This window comes from Corvus cornix, chromosome 10, assembly GCF_000738735.6.
Source record: "Corvus cornix cornix isolate S_Up_H32 chromosome 10, ASM73873v5, whole genome shotgun sequence".
Classification (NCBI taxonomy): domain Eukaryota; kingdom Metazoa; phylum Chordata; class Aves; order Passeriformes; family Corvidae; genus Corvus; species Corvus cornix.
Genome location: NC_046340.1, coordinates 3,463,444 through 3,487,253, shown reverse-complemented (window position 1 = coordinate 3,487,253; position 23,810 = coordinate 3,463,444). Strand labels below are relative to the sequence as shown.

Genomic DNA, 23,810 nt, shown 5'->3' with positions numbered 1-23,810 from the left:
AGTGCTCTCAGACATGTCTTGCACAGGGGAATGGCTCAGTTGTGATTCAGAACCATTTCCTATTAAAATATTTAACAGAGAAGCACTACCTTACTGTGGTCATAGGCAAAATACTAATCATGGTAATCATTACTGACACATTTTTACATACAGGAAAAGGAAATGCAGAAGGAAAGAAAATTATATCAGCCATAGTTAGGTAAATAAATACTTTTACTTCAGTATCTGACAGTAAAGTTGATTGTACAGGTGGCTATTCTGCAGAGCATTTGCAGTCTGATGTCAGAAGAGACTGGAGCAGGGAAAGCAAAAATTGTAAGGTGGCCAGGGACAGAATGTTAGAGGCAAATATAATAATCCATGTGGCTTCCACAGACACAATATAGGCAGCTTGTCACAAAATGGCAAGTGCAAGATACCAGCATGAATAGGATTCACGTACCAGACTGTCTGCATGCAAATAAGTGTGTGCAAAACCATGATTGGGGAGTATTTAATGCAAAACTTAGGTATGTTTAAAAATTTGTTCATGACTTTGGAAGGTTCTTTTGAAATTAGGCCTTCTTTGTCCTCATCCTCTCTTCTTAAAGATTGATCTACACTTTGAAATCAATGAAATCCTTTCACTATGAAAGTTTTCAACCAGGAATGTGTAGCTATTTTTTTCCTCATATGAATTGGGGAGAAGTGATCAGAACTAGCTGAAAGCTTCTCAACAGCTTAAGAACACTGTTTCCTGGGAATTATTGGGAAAGCAAAATTCAGTAGCGTGGCAGTGACTTCAAAGCAGTTACCTCAGACTCCATCTGTCCTGGGTGACTCAGGGTTTCACTCCTGACCACACTGCTGGCCCTGCCACCTCCCTCTCTGGCCTGCTGAGCCTCTGTCATTACTGTCTCCCCTGCTGATACTTGTGTATACTGCCCTGCTCTGGGAATAGAACCCCTGTCTGGCAGGGGGAGAAGTGAGAGAGAACTTGGTATTATCATTCTGGGGAGTTTAGGGGGAAGGAGAGACCCATCCCTGCTGCAGGTCTCCCTTGCTCCGTAAGGACATGGCTGTAGCTGCATCTGTGACCTGCTGATCTTTGTGCCCAAAGCAGCCCCAGCTCTTGGCTTCTGTAGGCTTAGGACCTGGCCTATGTACATGCAGTGCATATATTAGCAAGCCTCTGCACCCCTGCACTCACTGTTATGATCTGAGACTGCTCTTGAAGTGTTTGGAAGAAACTCTCTTCACTCCTCTTTTCCACTTCTGTATGGGAGGAATAGATGAACTCTCCTTTGTAAGAGAAGAGAAAGGAACAGAATACAGGTGACCTAGCAGGAGATCTCAAGCTTTGTATGCTGTGATGAGTGACTGAGGGGGTAATGCACACTACGAAACTCCTCTGCACTTTGTGCCAAGGTTCTTTTCTGTGCTGTTAATGTGTGGAACATTTGATTTGGTTTTTCATTCGTCAGCAAGGAAATTTGCTTTCCCTTCTCCGTCTTTTCCCAGCATCTTAGCTGTAGCTTGATGGAGGAACTATCTGCAGAGTGTTCAAGAGTTTTCAGCTGGCCAAACCTGAACAGTTCTTACCGTAGCAACTCATTTATGCTTTGCCATCTATAGACACGAGGAAAAGAGCTGCATCCTTGCATGTCCATGGGATGAGTTCTCTTTGGAGCTCTAGTATATGACTATCTTCACTGCGGACTAGAAACATTATTCATTCACTGCATTCTCTGCAGACACCAGTGTGGGGCAAAGGCAATAAAAATGTGCACATTGCAATGAGATGTTTCAGTTCTGTATCTAGTCGCTTCGAATGTTGCTGTTTTGACATTAGCAATACATTGTTGTTTGGGTGTGTATATAAAGTGTACAGTTTCCTTTAGCAAGAAATTGGCACACAGCCTGCTCCTTTCTCTTTAAGGTCACTAAATAAGTTACTAGAAAGAGCTATTCATATATCTGAGATGAAAAGCAAACAATGCATTAAAAAAAAAAGTCAGCTCCACCTCTCTCGTAAGTATTCTGGTTTGGGGAGGTAGCAGAGGTATAGGAGGTAAGACAGCACATAGGATTATTCTGGACAGAGTCAGGTCAGACTCCCCAGTTCCTATACTCAGAGATTTTATATTACATTTTTCTGAAGGGAATTAAAACTGAAATTAGGTATCAGTTTAAAAGGATACAAAATCCTATTTGATGTGAAAGTGAAAGTGAGCTGTTGGGCCAGATGTATATACTGCAGATGGCTGCAGTGGCAACCCTGTCACTGATCAGTACTTCAGAACAGGTAACAGCACTGAGCACAGTGCAGGCTAATCATCTAAATGTTTATCCAGCTTTTTGGAATTCTTTTTCTGTTATTAGTCTGCTACTGATACCTGAGCTAATGATTTTACAGCAGTGCTTCTACCAGCGGGGAAGTGCTTATCCTTTTTTATGACCCAGAGTGAAAACTTTCTTGACTTACGTACTAGCAACAGCAGCATTTGTGCTCCAGAGCCACATCTGGGGGCACCATAAACAGCAAGTCTTCTTGGTCCTGTGCCAGCCCAGGAACAGGTGCTAGAAGAAGCATTTATTTATCTTATTTTTCTGCCATTACCAGCCCTTGCAGACTGGAAGGGCTCTCTGTGGTCCATCTACTCCCTCGCAGAAATGTGACCCTACTGTCTTCAGCCATCTATTTCCTTCATCAGCAGGAACTGCCTGTGGCCAGGTGCTTTCCTTGGGAATCAGAGAAGTGCCAGCCAAAGCTGGTATTTCTCCCTAAACCCAAAGAGAACAGCTGCCATCTTAAATGTGGGAGTGGTTGGACAACCTATTGCTACAGTTTCAGCCAGACCTGCAGAAAAACCTTTCCTAAACTTTGCTGCTTGTGACCTTTCTAGTTTCGCTCCTCTAGATAATACTTGAGTATAATAAATGTCAGTAATAACTGATGTTTGAATATTACAGCTGACCTGATAACATTATGGTAAAAACAGCAATATCTGGGATTTGTGAGTTACCACTGCTTCCCTTCCACAGGGAAAAACTGGCATCACTTGGCAAGCAACAGACCCCAAACACCCTGTGAGAGGAAGTCCCCCTTGTGCAGCTCCGAGGTCCATGGCTTGGTGGATGTGGGTTTTAGTTTTAAGCTGAGAAGGCAGGTGGAGGGTCTGGCAGTGGAGAAGAGGCTGGGTACAGAATTGGGACAGCCTTGTGCTTAGGAGCCAGGCCGTTGCCTAGGGTCTGCTCAGGCTCCTTGGCACGGGGAGGGCTCAGGAGGGGTGTGCAGGCAGCCGGAGGAGCCGGTCCGTGCTGGGCCTGGGCCTCCATGACGGGGGGCCCGGGCTCTCCCAGGCCCAAGGGCCGGGCGCCTTTGGCCGGGGGACGCGGGCGCCGTGCTGCAAACACCGGCCGGCTTCTCCTCGCCGCCCAGCTTCCATGTCGGGCGCGCATAAAGAACCATGTCATGCTTCAGCGGGGAAGGGAGGGCCGGGCGGGACTGGAGCGCTCTCTGCTCTCCTATTTTCATAGAAACCGATCTGTGTACCTAGAAAATAACAGGAAGGGAAAGCGCGGGGGGAGGCGCGAGCGGGGTGGGGGGGGGGATAAGAAGATCCTGTTTTCGGTCGCTGCCCGAGGAGTAATTCGTCGGAGACGGCTCCATATTCCCGGGGCCGCGGCGGCTGCGGCGGGGATGGAGCGGGCGGCGCGGGCGGCGTAGCCCAGCGCGCACGGGGGGGCCGCGGGCAGCGCCGCGCCCGCCGCCGCCGCGGGGCGAGGGCTCCCCGGCCGCCCCCGCCGGCCAGCCCGCTCCCTGGTACCGGGGGCTGCTGGGGTTGTGTCCAAGGCCTCCCCCTCCCCGCGTACACACTCACACACAGACACACGCACACACACTCACACTCACACACACACCCCATCTCCTCCTGCCGCTGCCGCCGCCGCCGCCGCCGCCGCCGCCGCCGGAGATATCGGGGATCGCCCGCGGCCCGGCCCCGCTCCCGGCTGCGCCCCGTGCCCGGGCGCATCGCACCCCGCGCGGGCTCGCCCGGCTGCCCCCGGGGCGGCGTGCGCGGGGCGGGGGGTGGCGGGAGGGCGGGGGGACACACGGCGGCTCCCGCGGCGGCTCCCGATGGCTCGTCCGCGGCCCCGAGAATACAAGGCTGGAGACCTGGTGTTCGCCAAAATGAAGGGGTACCCGCACTGGCCGGCCCGGGTGAGTACCGAGGCGGGGGCGCCCGGCCCCGCGCCGCCGCCCCCCTCGCCCCGCGGCCGGGCGGGCAGCGGCCGGGCCGCGGCCAGGAGCCGCCGGAGGCCCCGGCTCCGGCCCCGCCGGACGGGGGGCCGCGGTGCGCGCCCACCCCGCTATTATTGTGCATCTTTTCTTTGATCTGTAGATTTCTCCCCGGCCCCCCGGGAGGAGGAGGAGGAGGAGGAGGTGGAGGAGGAGGAGGAGGAGGAAGGGGGAGGGAGGGGGGCGAGCGCGGGCTGTACCTGGGTTGTTATCGCGGGGAGGAGGCTTGGGGAGCCGGCAGCCCTGCCTGCATGACAACGATGCTGTTTATTATGCGCCCTCCCTCGCCCCGGCCCCCGGCTCCCCGGGAGACTCAGGGGCCCCCGCCGCCCCCGCGGCCCGGGGCAGGGTAAGGCAGGGCAGGGCAGGGCGGCCGCCGCCTCCGGGCCAGCGCGGCCCAGGGACCGGCCGGGACAGCGCTGCGGGCCGGGCCCGGGGACCTTCGGGGAACGGGCACGGCCCGGGGCAGGGACAGGTCTGGAGGGGGCGAGGCCCGGGGTCAGGCTGTGGGTGTCCCCGGGGCGGCGGGCGCAGGGGGCTCCGCTCGGCTCGGGGCGCGGAGGTTGGGTGGACTGAAGCGGGGTCTGGCTCTGTGGCAGCTCCCCAGCCCTGGGGACACGGCGCTGCACCCAAGCTTTTTGGGTCTCCCACACCTCCCGCCGCACCTTGCCCTTTCCCGGGTTGACTTTCTTTCACAGGCCTTTGTCATTTTTTGTTTTACACTGCCATGATACAACTGAGGTGCAAAGGCATCGTGGTCATTTGGCGGTCAGCTAAGCGCTGGTTGTACTTGAACATCCATTTCTGGTGCTGCTACAATAACGCAGGGCAGAGCTTTCCCTGGGGGGTCTGGTACTGGCACACTTACATGGCCTGTCCCTTCTCTACTCTTTGGTCACTGTTGTGTAAACTCACTAAGTAACACGTGTTGTGGGAACTCTTGGCAGGCATCAACCAGTGAGTCTGTATTTACTTGTCTTCCCCGGCCTTGCTGGGATGATTGGGTAGTGCTTCATGCCATCATTCGCTAGTCAAGGAAAGTTGCTGTTCTTTATAGACTGTAAGGAGCATGAAGATAGTGAAGAGTTGTATGCAACTTGCAGGGAAACATGAGCAGGGTAGAGATGAACTGGCATTTAGCATTACCCTTGTCAAGACAGTCCAGGAAAAGGATGGATATAAGTGCTGGAAGGGTGTCCTGAGCAGAACTGGGAAGCAGAAGAAGTGTTGTTGAACAGCAGACACTGTACAAGGAGGGAAGGCCAACACAGCAGGCTGAAGCAAAGGTTGGTGAAAAAAGAATAGCGACAGGGTTCTAAATATCCAGAAGCCTGGTAATGAGGTGGTGCATGCAATTATTTTGGCAGAGCAGGCTAAAATTAGCATGCAAAAGGCCGAACATAATCAACAACGGGTTGTGGTTTTATAATTCTATCATTATACAGGTTGGTGGATATACTACCTAAAAAATGGCAATTTATGTCAGCAAAACAGCACGAGCCACTGAAAATTGACTTCTTTCCTACCTCTGTCATGGTTTAATTTACTGTGAAAATTTTAATGTGAACAGTTGAGACCATTACCACGTTGAAGCATGTTAATCCCTTTCCTTTTTGAGCCTTTGTAAAACTCCCATTTGTTTACTCAGAAGCAGAACAGGGCCTTTTGGTTTAATGGCATTTTCTTTCCTTTCAAAAAATCATTATATGCTATGCAGCTGGTCAAAGCTTTTGACTGGGTTACTAAGTAGGCACCTGAATGGCAATAATACCCAACAAAGTACATCCTGACTAGGAAAAAATAGGTATGCTGTTCACATAACTCACTTCCTTTGTGCAGACTAACCGGATGTGAAGTTCAAGTGAAGAAAAAGCAGTGTCTAGCTTTAACATGACTTAGCAAGTAGAGGCAGAATCTGTAGAGAGCCCAGAGACTACCATCAGGTGGGAAGAGAGCTGTCAGGAGAGGGGAGCATTAGTACTGGGTGTTAGTTCAGCAGAGTGTCTAGAGGCACAGAATGTGCTCCTGTAACTTGTGGTGCCATTACATACAACTTCATGGTAGTTCAGGCTGATGTCTACCTGAACCTTGTTAAAATTACAGTTCATGCCATCTTTGCCAGGACTTTTCTTCATCTTCTTTGCCAAGTTTTCCTGAGGTGCACTTTCTCAGTTAAGGAAAAACCTAGTGAGGACATTAGTCTTTATTTTGCTTCCCAGAAAATGTCATTGCATACAAATAAGGGGAAAAGAAATATTTGAGTTGAGAATGCAACTCAGATACTTCTGATTAACTGAATGCCCTTTATCCAGGGGATTCACTTGTTTCCAGATCCTTGAGTGGTTGCTAGCTACTTCTCTATTCATTATGCAATTAGCATGTTTGATCTTTGTATTCTCATAAAAAACTTACATATTTCATGCTAATATAGTAGCTTAATAATACGAGTAACAATACATTTAAATGGCAGTGTTATTGCCCCTACCAAGTGGTGTTTGGCATCAGTGAGACCTTTGGCATGAATTTCCTGTCTAGGGACAAACTTCTTAAACTGTGTTTAATAAACCTGCGAAGTGTTAGAGCAGGACAGAAGGGATCTGCCTGCCCTTTAGTGGAGCACACAGACGTAACTGACCTGGCTCAGAATCAGCCGTGTATTTTTGTGCACATGGGTAGTGTCATGCAGAGGAGGTACCTCAGATCCCAGAGGCTCCAGCAGCAGGAGTGCAGGCGTGCCCCCAGCTCAGTGACTCCTGTCTCTCAGAGGGACGGTGCTTGTGGGCTCAGCCAGCTCCACGTGGCACAGCATCACTGACAAACCCAGCACAGGCAGCCCTCTCAATTCCTACATTAGCTTCCCACCCTCTCTCTTTGGAGCTATGTTGATCCAGAGATCAGCAAGAACAAGCCTGACAAACCTGACTTCCATCCCTGTGAGTAAAGAGAGAAAAAATGTGCAGAAAGTGGCTAAACAGTGATGATACGCCAGGGCACCATTGGAAATTGTGTCTTATAACGGGTGGAGTGCTCTACCAGTCAAACTGCATTTAACGTTTCTTTGTGGATTGGTCTAGAATTCATTTGAGAAGGATGGAATTTGCCACACTTGGCCAAAGCAATAATGGTCAGATACCTGACGGCTGAAAGAGGTCACTTAGGTCTTATTACCTGAAAGGGCTGCTTTGAGTTTTGGTATTACATTTTCTTGTGCAAAGCCAAAATTTCCTTTGGCTTGACTGGAGGACAACAAATAGGTTTAGAATTGAACTGAAATTTAATAATAATGGTAAAGGAAATACAGTTTGGTTTAACGTGGTTTTTATGTTCGTCCGTGATGTCTGTTGTCTTCAGATGCTCATCAAAAATGCAGAATAAATACCAGCTGGCCAGGTCATCAGTTGCTGTAATCCAACAAATAACAATTGTGTATCCAGAGAGTATGCAAAAATAGAGGGAAGATGCCATTGTGGTTAAAAGGTAGAAAATAAGAATTTAATTCATTGTATATTTCATGAGTGGTCTTTGCCCTTGAAGCACTAAATCCCCCTGTGTCTTACTGCCTTGTTTGTAAGACAGTTAACAACACTTTTCCCTTTAAAAAGGTGTTGTGGAGACAAAATCGCTAACGTTTATGAGTTTCTTTGATACTACTGTGATAGGAGCTGTATTAGCACATGGAGACAGAAAAATCTCTTTCTTCAGACACCCTAGTTTATCTAGGATAAATGTCCTGGTTTATTGAGAAATTGTCCCTTGAATAGTCACTCAGATGAGATAAAAGAGAAAAACTAGTGGTAGATTCAGAAAGATCGATAATGGTGTTTGTTTTATGAGTGACCCTGAAGAAACAATAGGTACTTAGTTGCTGAAATTAGCTGCTGATTTAAAAATAGGAAGGGAGCTGTTAATGCAACTGTAGAGAGCAGAGAAAAAGTCTGGAATGACCTCAATGAAATAAGAACATGCCCAAATAAATGGCTGATGCCATTATTGAACAGAAGTCTGGGATTGTGCAGGTGGGGAGTCAAGAACTCTATCTGGATAAGCACCAGGAGTTTGTGTAGGGATGGTAAAATTTATTTGGGATTATACAAGAGACCCAAGAAGGTAAGACAATGTATCTTAGTGTAAAACACATGGATGCTTAAAGCTGTTTAGAACACACTGTGTTGGGAGGAGAACACAGCCTTTAAAGTGTTGGTGTCACACCATTATGAGGGTGCATTTACTATCTTGTCAGGGCGAAGTTCCTATTTCCTGGGCTCCTGTTTGTCTTGTCCAGTTCCTTTATTGCTACTCTGAATTAACTCCCACTTTAACTTCACATTTGCTGCTTAGCTAACAATCCTCCTGTGACTGCCACTGTTAAAAAGCACCTGCCAATAGCAATGGCAGAATGGGATTTGGGGCACTTCAATGTATTAGAGTTGCAAATGGATGTGAAATTTTCAGTATATTGCTTAGAGTAATGCATAGTAAATGCTGTCACCTTAATGGGAACTAGTGTCAGTGGCAGGCTGAACATCATAGTGTAGTGATGGTAGTTTTTAGCCCAGTGTATATTTGCAGTATTGTTGACTGTGTCCCCCCTCCAACAAGGCATGAAAGTAAGGCACCTGCAAGTATGAACTAAAATAATTCAGGGGAAGGGTTTGAAGGTAAGCTTGTGCCTAAAGACTGTGTGAGATGACAGCCTAGAAAGGCTCACAACGCTGTGGTATCGTAATGTAATATAATGTTAGACACTATTAAAAGAGATGACTACTACAGAGTGACAGAAGACTTTCAGTATCAGTAAAATAATTTTGAAAATATATTTTGGAGACCCCTATGCAGATATTTTAGTAAATAAGCCTCTGACATCCAGTTCAGTGAAGTATGGATGGAGCCAGTGGGTTGGTTGTGGTGCAGCTGTGGGTGTAGGACCAAAGCCTACGTTCTGACATCATTTGATAAAGTACAAGGTACAGAAACAGCTTTAGTCTGTGGTAATGGCCAGTGTGACAGCTTGCAAATATTGAACTCTCCAACACATCATAGAAGAAAGGTTCTGCATTTTAAGTGTTTGATATTTAAAACAGACCATTTGTTTTTGTATTAATATAAGAATAAGGGAAGGTGGGTTTTTCCTTGGCAGGGTTTATCTTTTTTGGCAAAGAATGACAGACAAAAATCAGATTAGATCCAGAAAACTTCAAAGGGTCCATCGAAATAGACAACAGATCTTTCTCTGTGTTTTTCTGCCAAAACTTGGTCTGCAGTCTTTTGAGCTTTTCTCCTTGGCCATTTGGGACCTGTCCAGTCCTTCACCATGTGCTTTTCTCCCTTCCTCCTTTTGGTTGCTCTGGTTTATGACCTCACTTTTGCCATGTTACTAAATATGAGTCCCCTGTGACTTCTCCTTTACCAACTCAGAGCTTCTTCAGTCTCTCTCCCTCTTTAATTATGTACCTCGCTCATACATCAGTCCCTGGAGATCTGCAAGCAGTTTTTCCTGGCAGGTCTCTGTTTGTTCCTTTCTGAGATGAGACGTGATTTGCTGATCACTGCAAAGGTCTGGCTTATCCTAGGAACTGATGGTGAGGTCGTGGCTTCTTCAGGCAGCACTTCCATGAGTTCTGCCGTGGTGCATCAGAATAGAGCACATTTAAGGCAACAAGTCCATTATGGAATTGTTTTTACTTTCTAATTCTTCTGCACCACGTTGACACATGTTTCTTAGACAGTATTTAAACTTATTTGTAGATACCTGGTCATATCCTAGAGTAGGGGTGAATGTATTTTCAGTGAGTTAATCAGTTCATTGAGTACTGATTCCTTCACTTCCTAAAACAAAAATAACAAGGAGTAGAGCATAAATTCTCCTAATATTTGGAAAGTAGGGAGCTTGAGTAGCTAATGGTCTTTCTCTGTCCTCCTGCAATCAGTTTTAAGTTTAAAACTGATCCGTTTTTTAATTTAAAAGATTTCATCTGAAGATTGTAGCATAAAATGCCATCATTTTTATACATGAAGTCGAACCACAGCTTATAGTAAAACCTTGCTCTTGTTTGGCAAACAAATAATTTTGGGGGCAAGATGTTCCATGTTTGTTGTTAGCATGGTAGGAGTACATGGGGAAACATCTTTAAAATTCAGTTCTTTAAATCTCTCTATTGGTTTTTTTTTTTCTCTTTAATTAGTTTAAATAATTAGCACCAAATGTGCAAGTCTGAACTTTTTGTGTAGATCACAATAGATGAATACATTTTCTCCTGCAGTGTCACAATTTTAAGTCCAAATGAAGCTAATGCAGAATAAGATCGTTGTCTCAGAACCTTTGAGGCAATAAGCAACTCAAGTTTTTCACACCCATACTCTACAGACTTTTTGTTAGATCCTGTTCCTTGTTACTTTGAAGCCACTGAATAATTTTCATCAACCGATCTCATGGAAATCGTTGGATATATGTTTTGGGTGAAGGAATAGTGCCCCTTTCAGTGAAATCTGTATGTTGCTACTACAAAAAGATAGGAGAAATATTAGTTTCCCCTCATTAATTGACAGATCTCTTTTTTTTTATTGGGTAAAGAACCTTTTAGGAGCCCCAACTGGAATGAACTTTTTTGTAGACAGCAAAATGAAGACAGAGTTTTCAGGCTTAACTCTTCATTTCCTGATTTTCCTGTCATAATACCACATTAACAGGTCCTCCTGCATTTAGGGTAATAAAAATCTTGTAAGCAAGTGATTGTTGACAGTAAGTATATACAATTGTCATTTGAGGATAGATGAAAGGACTTCCTGATAATGCTGAAGAAGTGAGAACAATGGGGAGAGGTTGGACATTTTAACTGTTTGAAATGGTGGTGTCTGAGCAGTAAAAACCTTTCCACTGTGTACTTGAGAGGCATAAGGAGAATGAGCCTGCCTGAGGCCTCTCAGTAATACTGTAATTTGAGTGATAAATATAGCAACAAACACTGGGAAGTAGTCTGTGTGGAGCAAGCAGGAAGAGGTTGTGGAGATGGCTTTTTAAAGGTGTTAGGAGTTAGAACATCAGTACTTTGCTGTTTGCTTAGGTACTTTGGTACTTTTCAAGGCTGCTCCTGTGCCATCCATCTCTGATCCCTGCCTCCCATGGATGTGTCCCTGTGTGTACAGACCCACCTGTCCTGTGCACAGGTACACATGGAAAAGATTAGATGCTTCAAACACAGGTGTAGCACATGGGCAGGACATCAGCTGGCTCAGGACACCAGCAGAGGCAGCATCAACAGCCAGCAGTTTGGCTGAAGCACAATAGGAGCAACGAGAATGAGCCGTTATTTGAAAGATTCCAAGAAATATTTGGCAAACAAGACAGTATCATGAGGTAAAGCTTTTAGAACTTAAAGAAGGAAACAGATCCTTGCTTCCTCCTCTTGGGAAGGTCTCTGCAGTACTGGCTTTGCACATCTGAGATTGTTTCATTCAGTTGTGTAGCAGCCAGTTCTAAACCTGATACTGAAATTGGATATAAACTGCAGATTCATTTCCAGTTTTCCTTTCTTCTACTCAGACTGTTTGACATGACAGGCTTGATAATACTTTTGCCTGAAGGGTATATGAGACCTGGGTTTGGGATTTTGTTTGTTTGTTTGGGGCTTTTTGGTTCTAGAAAACAAAAGGAAGGTACAAAATTTGAGTAAATACTGCAGCATGTTAACAAAACAATGAACTTCCCATGTTATGAACTAGTTCCTATTGCCCCAGTCTGAAGTTCCCTATCCTTCAGGTGGTCTCAGGTCAACCCAAATGTTATCCTTGGCATCAGTGCTTCTCCAAAAAGACACATAATATCCTTGAATTTCAGAAGAATTTTATCTCTGCCTCCTGGCCTTTTGTAAAGCCCTGCTGAAATCTGAAAATGCCTTCAGAGTCAACATAAAGGGAGGAGATGATGTGCTCTGCTCTGGGCCACACAGAGCCCAACATTAGAAAGGACAGGTGTCAATAGACTTTGGTCTCTGCCTTGTATATTTAAATCTCTTTCAGCTTTCCATCAGCAGATTGAAAGGTTAATTAGCATACATCTGTAGCCCTGACAATGCAAACTGGAAACAACTGTTTATTTTGCCTTGCAGCAATGTGTAAAAAACCTAGAGAGAGACTGTTTGCCAGCTCTGGTTTGGCTGCTTGAATAGAAGACATCATATAACAAACGAGGAAAAACAGGGCAAGGAATATCATACACCAAGGAATTTCTCTAAGACAATCAGTTAACAAAACACCCTACATGCAGCAGAGTAAGTAGGGCCAGAGAGGAAGGAAAAAATTCCAGGCTGTAGGGACCTTATAGATATCACTGTGGTGTCACTGATGTCAACTAGGAAACAGTGTGTCAGCCTTTAAAGTCAGGAACTTTGTCTTCCTTGGGCTTGGAAGGCACCTACCTAGGAAGCCACTTAAAATACAGAGAGTAAAACTACACCAAAGGCAATGAGCAGAAGAAACTTTAAGTTTGGGAGAGCTCAAGATACAATTGCACAATAATGCAAACCATTTCTGGGAATCAATCCCGTATCAGACTGGGTTACTAAATGTACTAAATATAAGTACATATTGAAACTTAATAATAACACAGGGAGTGACCTTACAGGGATGTGTAGCATCAGTCTGGAGATGCAATCCAGGTGGGAGAAGCAGGAAAGTGCAAGGAGAGGAGCAAAAGCTATAGCTGCAAGGAACAATTCTGGAGTTGCTGTTACTTCCTTGATATGCTGATGTGTTTTGCATACAAAGTCATTGGAATCAAGCAGCTCTTTTTTGCAAGGTTTTTTTCGGCTTCACAAATCTTGTATTTTACAGCATTCTCACCTCCATAAAGGGTTACTGTCAACCCCTTCTTTTAATTCTTGGAGGATGGTGTATCTTCCTCATCCAGAATCTCCTGCACATGAAGAATACAAGAATCCAGGTCTCCATTCCTGACTTACCCTAGCCTCTAACCTGTTGTTTGGTAACGAGGAGGCAGTTCCTGCAGCTCCTCTTCTGCTTAATCCTCTGGGAAAAGTTTGGATGTAGGGCACTTACAGCTCACCTTTTCTGTGGCACTCTGTGTCTTCCCTTGCAGCAGCTGTGGGGTGGGAGCAAGCGAGGGAGGCACCCATGGAGCAGTGTTTGGACTCACATGTGCCCTGGGTTGCCTGTCCTGACAAAGCAGCATGAGGTGATGCCAGAAAGTGGAGCACTGTACCTCAAAAGGAGATTTGTATCCTTCCTTCTCTTGAGTTTTGCCATTCTCTTTCCTACTGCTTGTGCAGAGACCACCCAGGCAGGATGGCTGAGGGAGGCTCCAAAGCCAGCAGGCATGGAGGGCTGTGTTTTTCACCCCATAGCAAAAGCAAAGCTGTCCACGTATGGCCTCCTTCTTTCCTTGGGACAGAATTGTGTCTGTGTGTAGATCAATCCCACCAGCCCCACGGATTGCTTTTGGTGTGTGCATTGCCCTAAGTATCTGTGTATTTTTCCTTAGCTTCATTTAACATGTTGCCAGTCTGTCCATCCGTGTCCTGCACAAGGCCTGGCTCATTCTCCCGGGTGCAGTTGCACCCAGTGGGGCTCTCTGCCCACGCTGGCAGGACGTGTGTTTGTGTATGGGATTGCTGCAGAGTGCTGTGACCTTTGCAGCACACTGGTTATTCAAATGGAACTTGTGGTCCACTACTGGCTTCCTGTAGTATTGCTGCTTCCAGCTTTCTCTCTTATGTTGCCAATCCTTTTTCCCAGCTGTGTTAGGTTTGTCCTTTTACAGACTGAATTTCAGTTTACGTGCAGCTCGTATTTCTCCCAGTCCCAGGACTGTGAGTCAGTTGTCACTGGGTTTACAATCACTGGGTGTGGGGAACTGACTGCACATTTCTGCATACACACCTACGAGCACGAGACTGAATATCTGCAAAGGTTCCCCCCTTGCTGTCCCAAATGCCTCTTCCAGAACATGGAAAAAGATGCTAAGGGAGGCAAATCCTGGCAAGAAACACACCTAAGCAAGGCATCTCATGCCAGGCACTGTGTCCTACTGTAGTGGCATGTTTCTGTCATCTTTTTCTTAAACTAATTAGCTGCAAGTTGGTTTTCAGCCCAGATGTCATAGTTTCCATCCGAGCCAGTGCAAATTTGTATTTCTGTAAGGATTTCTTCAGACACTATTATCTGGAATCCAATTAAGTAGCGTTCACTCAGGATTAATCGCATGTGGAAATGTTTGCAGAACTGAGGTTCCTGTGTTCTTAGCAGCATACTATTACTGCTGTATTTCACTATGCCCCAATAGGAAAGGGCTTGGGAATTCCATGTGTTACTTGCCCTGCACAGATCCACTTCTTGGCTGTCCTGGGTGTTATGGAATAGCAGAAGGAAGATGATACCTATCCCAGTAGTTTGCTCTCTGAAGACCGTGTCCCAAAAGCAGAGAATGAGTTTGACTGCATAAAGATTCCTTGATTTCAATAAAACTGCTTACATGTGTGCTGCCGTGCCTGCAGAAACATAAAGTAGGGCCACAGCCTAAGGGAGAAGGCAGACGTTCATCTTAAAAGAGAAAAAAATAAAATCTTACATTCCTTACTGCAGTGCCTCTCCAGATACCAGGACTTTTGAAAGATATTAGTGGTGCAGCAAACTCAAAAGATAATTCTTTTCGTATGGTGTCTGGGTCAGGTGACTTGCATATGTGCACATTTTCAGGTACCCCTTTTGCTGCTTTTTATCAGAAGCTCTTTTTCAATATCTTCCTCATGTGCAAATTTTATTTTCCTTTGTTACAGTCAGTATTTCTATCACAGCTTGTAGAAGAAGGTAGCATAAAGCTATTAAGCCTCATGGTTAGAATCTTAATGTCTGCAAAGTAGTAAGTTTGTTCTATCTGTTAATATTTTGTGTTCTTTGCATTTATTTGTGCGGCTCTGGAGCTTTTTAATGTTTGTAAGGTAGTGGGTCAGTTTTGTGAACAGATTTTTTGAATTGGTACTTCTGGTAAAATGACAAGAACTCCTTGTTAAAAGATGAGAACAGATTAGAGAAGACACATTTGTCAGATGGGGCTCTTCAGCATTAAAATGCTGTGAATGTTTGCTCTTTATCTTTTAGAAGATGCTTTATGCCATTTCCTACCTCACAAATGAATGGATTCACCTGTGTATATAATTGCCATTTTATTGTGCTGGATGGGATCTGATCATACAAAGACAATGGCTTTGTTTATGCTGCCAAACTGTATGCCCAGCTGTGCTTGCAGGATCAAGCCTCTAGCTGTTAACTTTCTAGAAGGCCATAATAATAAAGATTTTAGTGGCAATATGTTCAGAAGAAATGCCAGCTTCTTTAGCAGATGTGGGAACAAGGGGAACAATTTTTTAATGAGAAGCTTATACTTTTTTCTGAAACATTTGCTGCTAGATGATGGTGTTAGTTTGCTTGTTTGTCAAATGTCAGCTAGGCAGTGACCTGGTATAATGACAGGATGTCAGGGTTGGAACCAAGACAGATTTATTGAAAATGATGCCATCCTGAGTGCTGCATGTGAGGCTGATTGGGGGATCGTGACAGGTAAAAGCAGTGTGAGCTAAAATGCTGTGGTTGTGGAGCATGGTTTGGACACATCATGTGTCATCACCATTGCATTAGAAAGTGGCAGAATTAAAATTTTCAATACTGACAGAAAGGCTTTTGGTTGGATTTTGTTGATTTGTATGAGGTCTGTATAAACACTCTGTCTGGATCCCAGTATAAATTTGTACATGCAGTGTTCCCTAATGTCCTTCCTAGTTCCAGATCCGTGTATCACTAACCAAGTCCTCTTCCATTTGTAATTGCCTTTTCCCGTTTATTTGTACAATATGTGTTAGAATAATATGCTGTTTCTTTATAGTGGCTTTTTAAAACAAAATAGTAACCAGTTTTAAAGCATGCTTAGTGCAGATGCCATCTCTGATTCATAGGTAAAGAGTGTTTTAAAAATTGAATATTAATGTATGTGGCACAGTTCCACACATGTAATTTGTCCCTTGACAACCTGTATCCTTAAAATTATCCTTCTGGTTACCTCTCCAAGTCTGGGATAGAAATGAGAAACAGTGATGGCCATGAGGTATAGAGATGGAAAGTTAGAGAAAATCAGAGGAAGAAAGCAGATTCTGGAGTAAACTTCGTGACATGACTGCTACTGAGTTACTGGGTTTTGTAGGTAACTTGTGTTCATGGCAACACCATATTCTGAGAGGTTCTTTGAGAGTAACACAAAATACTTACACAAACCTCATACATCTATTCAGCTTAACATACTGGATAGAAACAACGGATATTAAAAAGGAACTCTTCATCCTACACATATATAGACATATAGGCAACTTCAAGCCCATGATTAATCCATGTGAATTAAAAGAGAGTACTCACGTGCTTAAAACTCGTATTTAGTGGTTTTGATGTAAAATATATTCTTTATAATGATGGGCTGCCACCCTAGCAAATCTGGTCACTACCATATTGATGTATTCATCTTGTCTCTGACATTAATTCCACTTATATTTCTAAAAATACATCTTTTTATCTTTCATGTTTTCATTATTTCATTTGAGTTATTTTTTCTAACATGGTTTAGTAATTAGGAATTAAGTTCATAGGTCTACAATACATAATGGAGTGCTTTGTATATTTTAATATAGTTTCATTTCTGTAAGCTGCTGCTTGAGATTGGGGGATGGGGTTTGAGGAAAACATTCATTTAAATAAATAAAGTTGTTATTCTTTTAGGGACTACCTAAGTAAATTTCAGCAACTTTAGAGTCAAAACTAAATGAAAACTCTCATCCTGAGGTTTTGGAAGCAGAAAAATGGGCAGGTGGGGAGGGGTATGACTTGGCTTGGAAAAACTTGTTCCTGAGTCTCTTTAGGCAGGCGGATTAAAATTCCTAAGAGTTCAACCTAGACTGAGGGACTTTGCAAAGGAGGCATTTGACACCCTAATGGCAGCTCCTGGAAATCCAAGCAGAGATTGAAAGCAAACCCAGTAAAAATGCCAAAGCTGGGTCCAAGTGCTGCACAAAGACCACTGTGACTCCGTGAATCTCTTCATTCCATGGTTTTAGCAACCCAGTTCACATAGGCAGAAGTTCTATCTTAGCAAAATAGTCTGGGGCTTTAGTGGGTTGGTTTGTGCCGTAGATGGTGGCTGGGGCTGGGGGAGTAATGGAAACAGTTCTTTACAGGCCGTTGTTAGGTTTGGAGTGACCAGGGGCTTTCAGAGACCCTGAGCCCTTCTGCAGGTACACGTTTGCAGTTTGGCAGCAGAGGAAAACAGAAAAACCTGCCTTTGCCAAACGATTGCAAATCACTCCATTTCGTTGCCTTTGCAATTAGATTTCATTGCTTCTCGTTCCCCCCAGATTGCGTACGTGCCGTTGTTTTTTACGTGTTGCTTGCATCACAACAAAGCAGTTGGCCTGTGTGCCAGTGATGCTCGGTGATTAGACTTTGCCATAGCCCCAAAATACAGACTGAGGCCTCTCCCAGGCCACCACCTACCCGTGAGCACCGTAAGTGCAGAGATTGGGTGCTGTGAGCGTGGCTGTGCTGCTGCAGCCAGCACCGGGCTCTGGAGTCAGCTGCACCAGCCCCGGTGCCTGCAGAAGATGCGTTTGTGTGGCTGCGGCGCTGCGTGCGCAGCTCAGCTGGTGCAGGCTGCCCGTGCCTGCACGGGGCTGGGTAGGTGACAGGGTGCTTTGGCTCAGGATCCCGAGAAACAGAACTTGATGTTTGAAGGAGTTGCTTAATCCTGCAAATAGATGTTCTGGTGTGAGCACATTAAGACCATGAGTCTTTATGTTCTGTGGGTCCACAGAGAGCAGCGTAATGAAGACAAGCACATGCTTGGCTGTGTCTCCATTCCCTCTAGAGGACTGGTAGGACACTCGTAGTCTCGTCTCTGCTGCTGCACCTGAACCTCAGAGGGCTGCAGGATACTAAAAGTGCTCTGTGTTTTCAAGGGACAAAGATTTTGTGTTCTTTTCCCAAGTAACAGTAAGCATTTTTTGTATGCAGGCACTTGTTCAGTGGCAAGGAGTGTTTCAGGCCCCTGATGTTATATCCCTTAGCTGCAACTGATGGTAAGAAAACAGGTCACAGAGGAGACAAGCAGGAGGGTTTTCTGTACCCAAAAGCCCAGATAACAGTGGAATCTCCAGAGTCTCAAGCTTGAATCCTCCCTAGCATGAGCTGGGGGCTGCAGTAAGTGAAGCAGATTGTTCCTTTCTTTGTCTCTGGTATGTGTGTGTCCACCCTGTCACAAACTGGAGGGTTATGTTCTCCATCAATCACGTTTCCTTACCCAAAGCAATCTTAGCCACAAGTTGTAGTGTCAGGGTTTTGTGTATTTTTTGGGAAGCTGGACCAAATACTGCACAGGGATGCTCTGTATTCTTCAGCCTGGGAATATTGCGTAAATACCATTTTTTTCAACTGACTTTTTGGGGTAGAAAACGATACTGGAAAAGAAATGGTAAATTAAGCCAGCCAAGTCTAGGAGAACGCAGTCTTCTGGAAATTTGCTTACCTTTTGGCTTTAAGTGTGCTGATGGGAGTGTAAGGACTAGCAACACTTCTTTTAATAAAAGATTGGACAGTGGAATATGGAGCTTTGGGTGGAACAAATGAGCTTAAAGTATAAATTCAGTTGTATTTGACCAAATGTCAACACTCTAGGCAGGCTGCATCTAATTGGAAGTGTTTTGATCAAGTTAACTGGCAAAAAAAATCCTACCTCATGAATATAACATTCTTCCTTAAAACCAATCAATGAAATAGTAACATTCTAGTGTAAATATTGGAAGGCAAAAAGATATTCCTCGGCCTAAAGAGTTCTTGTATCACCCATGCACTCCTTGGAGCAGATGAGATACAGAAGGTGGCAGGGTTTATCTGAACACTTTGGGGAGGAAGACTGTATGACTTTCCATGTCCCTTTGGCTTTTAAGAAGAGAGTGGGAGAACAGAAATACAATGTTTGTGAATGTCCAGTCCCTAAAATTTCTCACTTATTGATGTCTTGACTGGTTAATTAATTTTTATTTGCTGTATGTCTTCTAAACACTTTTGTATGAGTATTTCTTGCACACTTGTATATTTCAAGACAAAAATATTTGTGGTAAGATGGTAAAGTAGGGTAACCAAATTTTGTCATTAGAAACTGCTTTCATTTGGTGTTAGTGGGCTCACTCTGATTTGCTTTGGTGGATGTACATTGCAAACAGTATTTTGGTATCTGAGGAATAATTCAGATAAAGGAGAACCAAGCCTTCACTGTGCTTAAAGGGAGGAAAAGTAAATGCTAAATGCCTCACAGCTGGCAATATTTGTTTAAAATAAACAAGCTCTCCCTACCCATACACAAATAAAAAGTAATTTTGTGAGCCATGAAAGTTAAGAAGTTTATTTTTCTCTGGCTTGCTTTTGTGTGGATTTCCTAGTGTCTGATGTTTTGATTCAGCCTGCATTGCCAGCTGTCTCTCAGCATATGGACTACTTGTCTGCCCATCTTCTGTTGGACAGCCTATTTATCACAAAACATGGGGAAACTTAATATCTCTCTGGCCTTTCTCCTTTTGTCTGGTTGGCAAAATTGTCTGGTGTGTCCCTGAGTTATTGCAGGTAAGAGTCAGACTGAAAATAGTGTGATCAAATCCTTTTCTTTCCTTAGGGAACAGACTGGGAAAAAAAGAATCCTAGTGGTAGCACCACTGCTTCATTCACAGTAGCAGGGAAGCACTTCATTTGGAGAAAACAGAGCATCTCTGCAGCAGCCTGACTTTGGGGTGTGCTCCTTGGCAGGATTACAGTTTGGTAACCTGAAGTCCAACTCTGACAAGAGCTGGAAGTACGTGTTACTGGGAATTCCTCTCATTTTAGCCGTGGACCTCAAGTGCTTTATAAGGAGAACAGTCCCATAGTCCCCATTCATAAAAGTGAGACTGAAAGAGATGCAGAGATTCTTGTGGCCAAGGTCATCCCAGGGGCCAGTGGCAGAGAGAAGACTTGGCTTTGTATCCCCTGAGTCTCCTCCTCTGACAGTCTTCTGTCCACCAGCCCCAAGAGTGCAGAGAGGACTTGAATCACATGAATGGATCAGTTATCTACAAAGTCATGCATCCAGATACCAGTCACGCAGAACTAAGCTCTGGCCCCATTTTCATATTGGAGATTAAAGCAGCTCTGCAGAAAGTGTATTTCAACTTTTTGTCTTCAAAATATGCTGCTAATTAGGGATGTAAAGGGGCTGAACTCAGCTGCAAGACTGCTGATCTTTCCTAGGGAGACATTGCTGCCAGCATTGTTTGGACTCCAACTAACCCTTCATTGTCTTCTATCTTGTTGAGGTCCTGAGCATGCACAGAAAAAAAAGGGAGGATTGATGTCTTTATATTGTCATTTCTGGCTGTCTGCAGGATACCCTTCAGCCATTTTCAGCAGTGCTCAAAAGTATGCTCTGCTGGTTTTAATCTTGTTTTGCTTTTTGTTTTTGCTGGTGGCACTCTTCCATGCCCAGAGACTTTTTCTAATTTTTACTTTTGTAGCTGTGCAATTCTACCTTATTAAGTTGGATTCTGCTTCTAGTCTCACCCTTCACAGGGTTATCTTTTTTAATGGGTGAAAAAGTGCATATGCCAGCATTCCACCCTAGGAGTTCAGGTATGTGATGTACATTGGGGAGTAGTGCTCTGCTTCAAATACCAGTTCTGAGACATGAGAGAAGAAGTCAGCAGTCTGCAATCAGCTTTAGTTGGATTGCTCTTCAATTTAAGCACTATGGAATTTGAGTCACAGTTTTTAGCTTGAAGCAGGTTGGATTTTTTTTTTTTTTTTTTTTTTTTACATTTTAGGATCCTCTAGGGAAAAAAAAAATTAATATTTTACATCTTACAGAACAGTATTTTAAATAATGGTTTAGAAAAGATACTGCTATACTGCTGACTCCCAGTAGCATTAGCTATTAAAAAGCATAATAAATCCATTGGAATAAAAATGTTGTAGTAAAGCAAAATATCCTATTTTAATAATGGATTTTGAAGAGTATTGCTTTTATCCATCTAGAGTTCTGCTAATAAGCTAACTGTAAAAGATCAAGCTGCTTGCATGTGTTGGGCAATAATAAGCAACTTGAACCACTTTCCAGCAAATACTATAGGCCTTTACTCGACTGCCGTGCAGTGACTCCAGGGATTTCAGTGGGAGATACTGATCTCAGCAATGGTTCTGTGTGCTTTTGCCAATCAAAGGCATTTACACTATGTCAAAACAATCAGTGATTACTGCTCTGCAGTTTTAATTCCCTCTTTCTGCAAAATAAAAGGACTTGTTCTTGTGGGTGCCCAAATAAGCATCTCCGCATGCTGATGTGAAGTTTCTTTTTTCTGTAAATGGGGACCTGAAAGGTATTTTTGCATAATACCTTTTTTATTTCAGTGTAAAATTCCGTTGGAATGCAACAGGACAGAGTCTGGTCGAAAGCCACCCTGACAGCCTGGAATTCCTGCTTCTGAACGGCAGCTTATCCACAGCACAGAGGTTCCGTGATGCCATAAAACATGACACCTGCTGCCCCTGCAGCTGGAAGGAGGTGCCTCAGGGATGCCCTTTCGTCTTGGTGGGCAGAGCTGCCTCTTCCTCGCCGCTGCAGTAACATCAGCCTCCCCAAAGCGGCTGTGCACAGCACAGCAGAGACAAAGCGTGCCTCTCTCTTCGTGTCTCGCAGAGACATGTTTCCCATTTTGCAGGGAATGTAGAGCTCTGCAGAGCAGAACACCCGGGAGGGGGTGCAGCTTCCTCTGTTTCTGCACCAGCCCTCCCAGCGAGCTCCTCTGCCTGTCAGGAACATGCCACGTTATCCCACAGCCAGGCACGGGGATGATTTGTGCTGCTGTGAGCCACTGTTGTTGTCCTTCTCGCTGGGCTCTGGCTCTGCAGCGCCAGTCCAGCCCACCCAGCCAGCGCCTCGCTCCCCAGGGTGCCCAACCTCGTGGCAAGCGGGAAGGGAGCACTGCAGCGTGAGTGCTGCCAAACCCACCCTGTGACAGGCAGTGGGAAATACTCCCTGAGAAGTCAGCAATTGCTCAGCACCATCGAGAGCAAAATACTCTGCTGCATACACATCCTAGCCTGTAAACTACAGTGTAAGGATCCTGACAGATTTCTTGCCTCCACGTTGGTAGTCACTAGCAACACTGTTTGATAAAGCCCTGCTCTGGTTTGAGAGGACCAAGCTGAATTTTCTGTTCAGTGTTCTTGACCCTAGAAGCCTGGCATTTGTTTACTGGAAAAAACCTCAGTTACATCTTTAAAGCTCTGCTGGTTGGTTGGCAAACAAATGCCGGGCAGTGCAGCTCTGCTGAGGTTGTGCAAAAAGAAAGCAATTGTTATTCATTAAGCAGATGACAGCAACGGGAGCTAAGGGGATAAAACTCGAAATCTGAAACCACCTGCTTTAATTTTAGCCATAATTGAAGCGGCTGCCCATGGTGTTGCTGATGCATGTATCAGATTTGCACGCCATGCGCTGCTCACACTGATTTCTGTGGCAGCAAGCTCCAGCCCACTCTCTGCTCTGGCTCAGGCGGGGATGGAGCTCCTGTTTGATTGCAGGTTACAGCAGGTGCTTTAGAATCTGTTTGTTTCCTTCCAGGAGCAAAACGCAGTCGCAGTCTGGCTCTCTGATAGACAGATGCTTTAGTCATTAGTGAGGTTTCTGTGACTACAACGCTGTGTTCCAGTATGGGTGCTCTTCCCTCTTTTGTTCCTGGTTCAAGGCAGCGATGCTTTTCTCACTCTTGTGCTCATGCGCTCACTCTCTTTCTCTCCCTCCCTCCCTCCCTCTCTCTCTCTGTCTTTGATCTTGCTGATATGGGGAAAAATATCGGATCCAAATCTGCAGCATGTTTAACCAAAACATCCTGTAGAACGGGAATAAATTGTGACTGAGTGCAGCAGCAGGAGATTGCAGTATGGTTGCTTGTACTGCTTGCTTTCTGCTACAACAAAACAGCAGCAATCATCATGGAGTGCCAGGGTTGTTCTGCAGCTAAATAAGCACTTAGGGACTCCACATTCACAGAGGGCTAAGGTTGCTTTACTGGGAATAGGGACACTGGGCAAAGCTCACCTCTCACAGTCTCTAATGCAGGGATTTGTGTGAAACAGGTAAAACGGGGAGAGATCTTTCCTAATGGCAGAGAGGGTCTCATCCTTCGCTAAATTCCCTGGAGTTTTTGCCACGGAGTTCAATGGCCCTAAGATAACACTGTCACTTTATATCCAACCTTGTTACAGTACTAGCAACATAAGCCCCAGAGCTGGGGAGCTCACAGCAACATCAGTGAAGGCAGGGAAAGTCTTGACCTCAGCTGCAGAGTGAAATGTTAGAGTGGGAGCATTAACAGTCTCTCCTTGAGCTGTTTGGTGCAGATTTATACTGCATGTGTTTGTATGTGTATGCCAACTCCCAAAAGCTATGAAAAGC

At 44.9% G+C, this 23,810-nt stretch overlaps 1 protein-coding gene across 2 annotated transcripts in view; it reads left to right on the top strand.

Moving 5' to 3' along the window:
* Window positions 1-4,067: 4,067 nt before the first annotated feature.
* HDGFL3 (HDGF like 3) overlaps window positions 4,068-23,810 on the top strand; it is a 38,309-nt gene continuing 18,566 nt past the window's right edge. Inside the window, exon 1 of one of the 2 annotated variants that reach the window (XM_039557335.1) lies at window positions 4,068-4,204. In XM_039557335.1, coding sequence (XP_039413269.1) covers window positions 4,121-4,204 — 84 coding nt within the window. In that variant the 5' untranslated portion in view covers window positions 4,068-4,120. Of the gene's footprint in view, window positions 4,205-7,146; window positions 7,216-23,810 lie in introns of those variants that run through there. The other variant, XM_010391108.4, reaches the window with a different exon arrangement.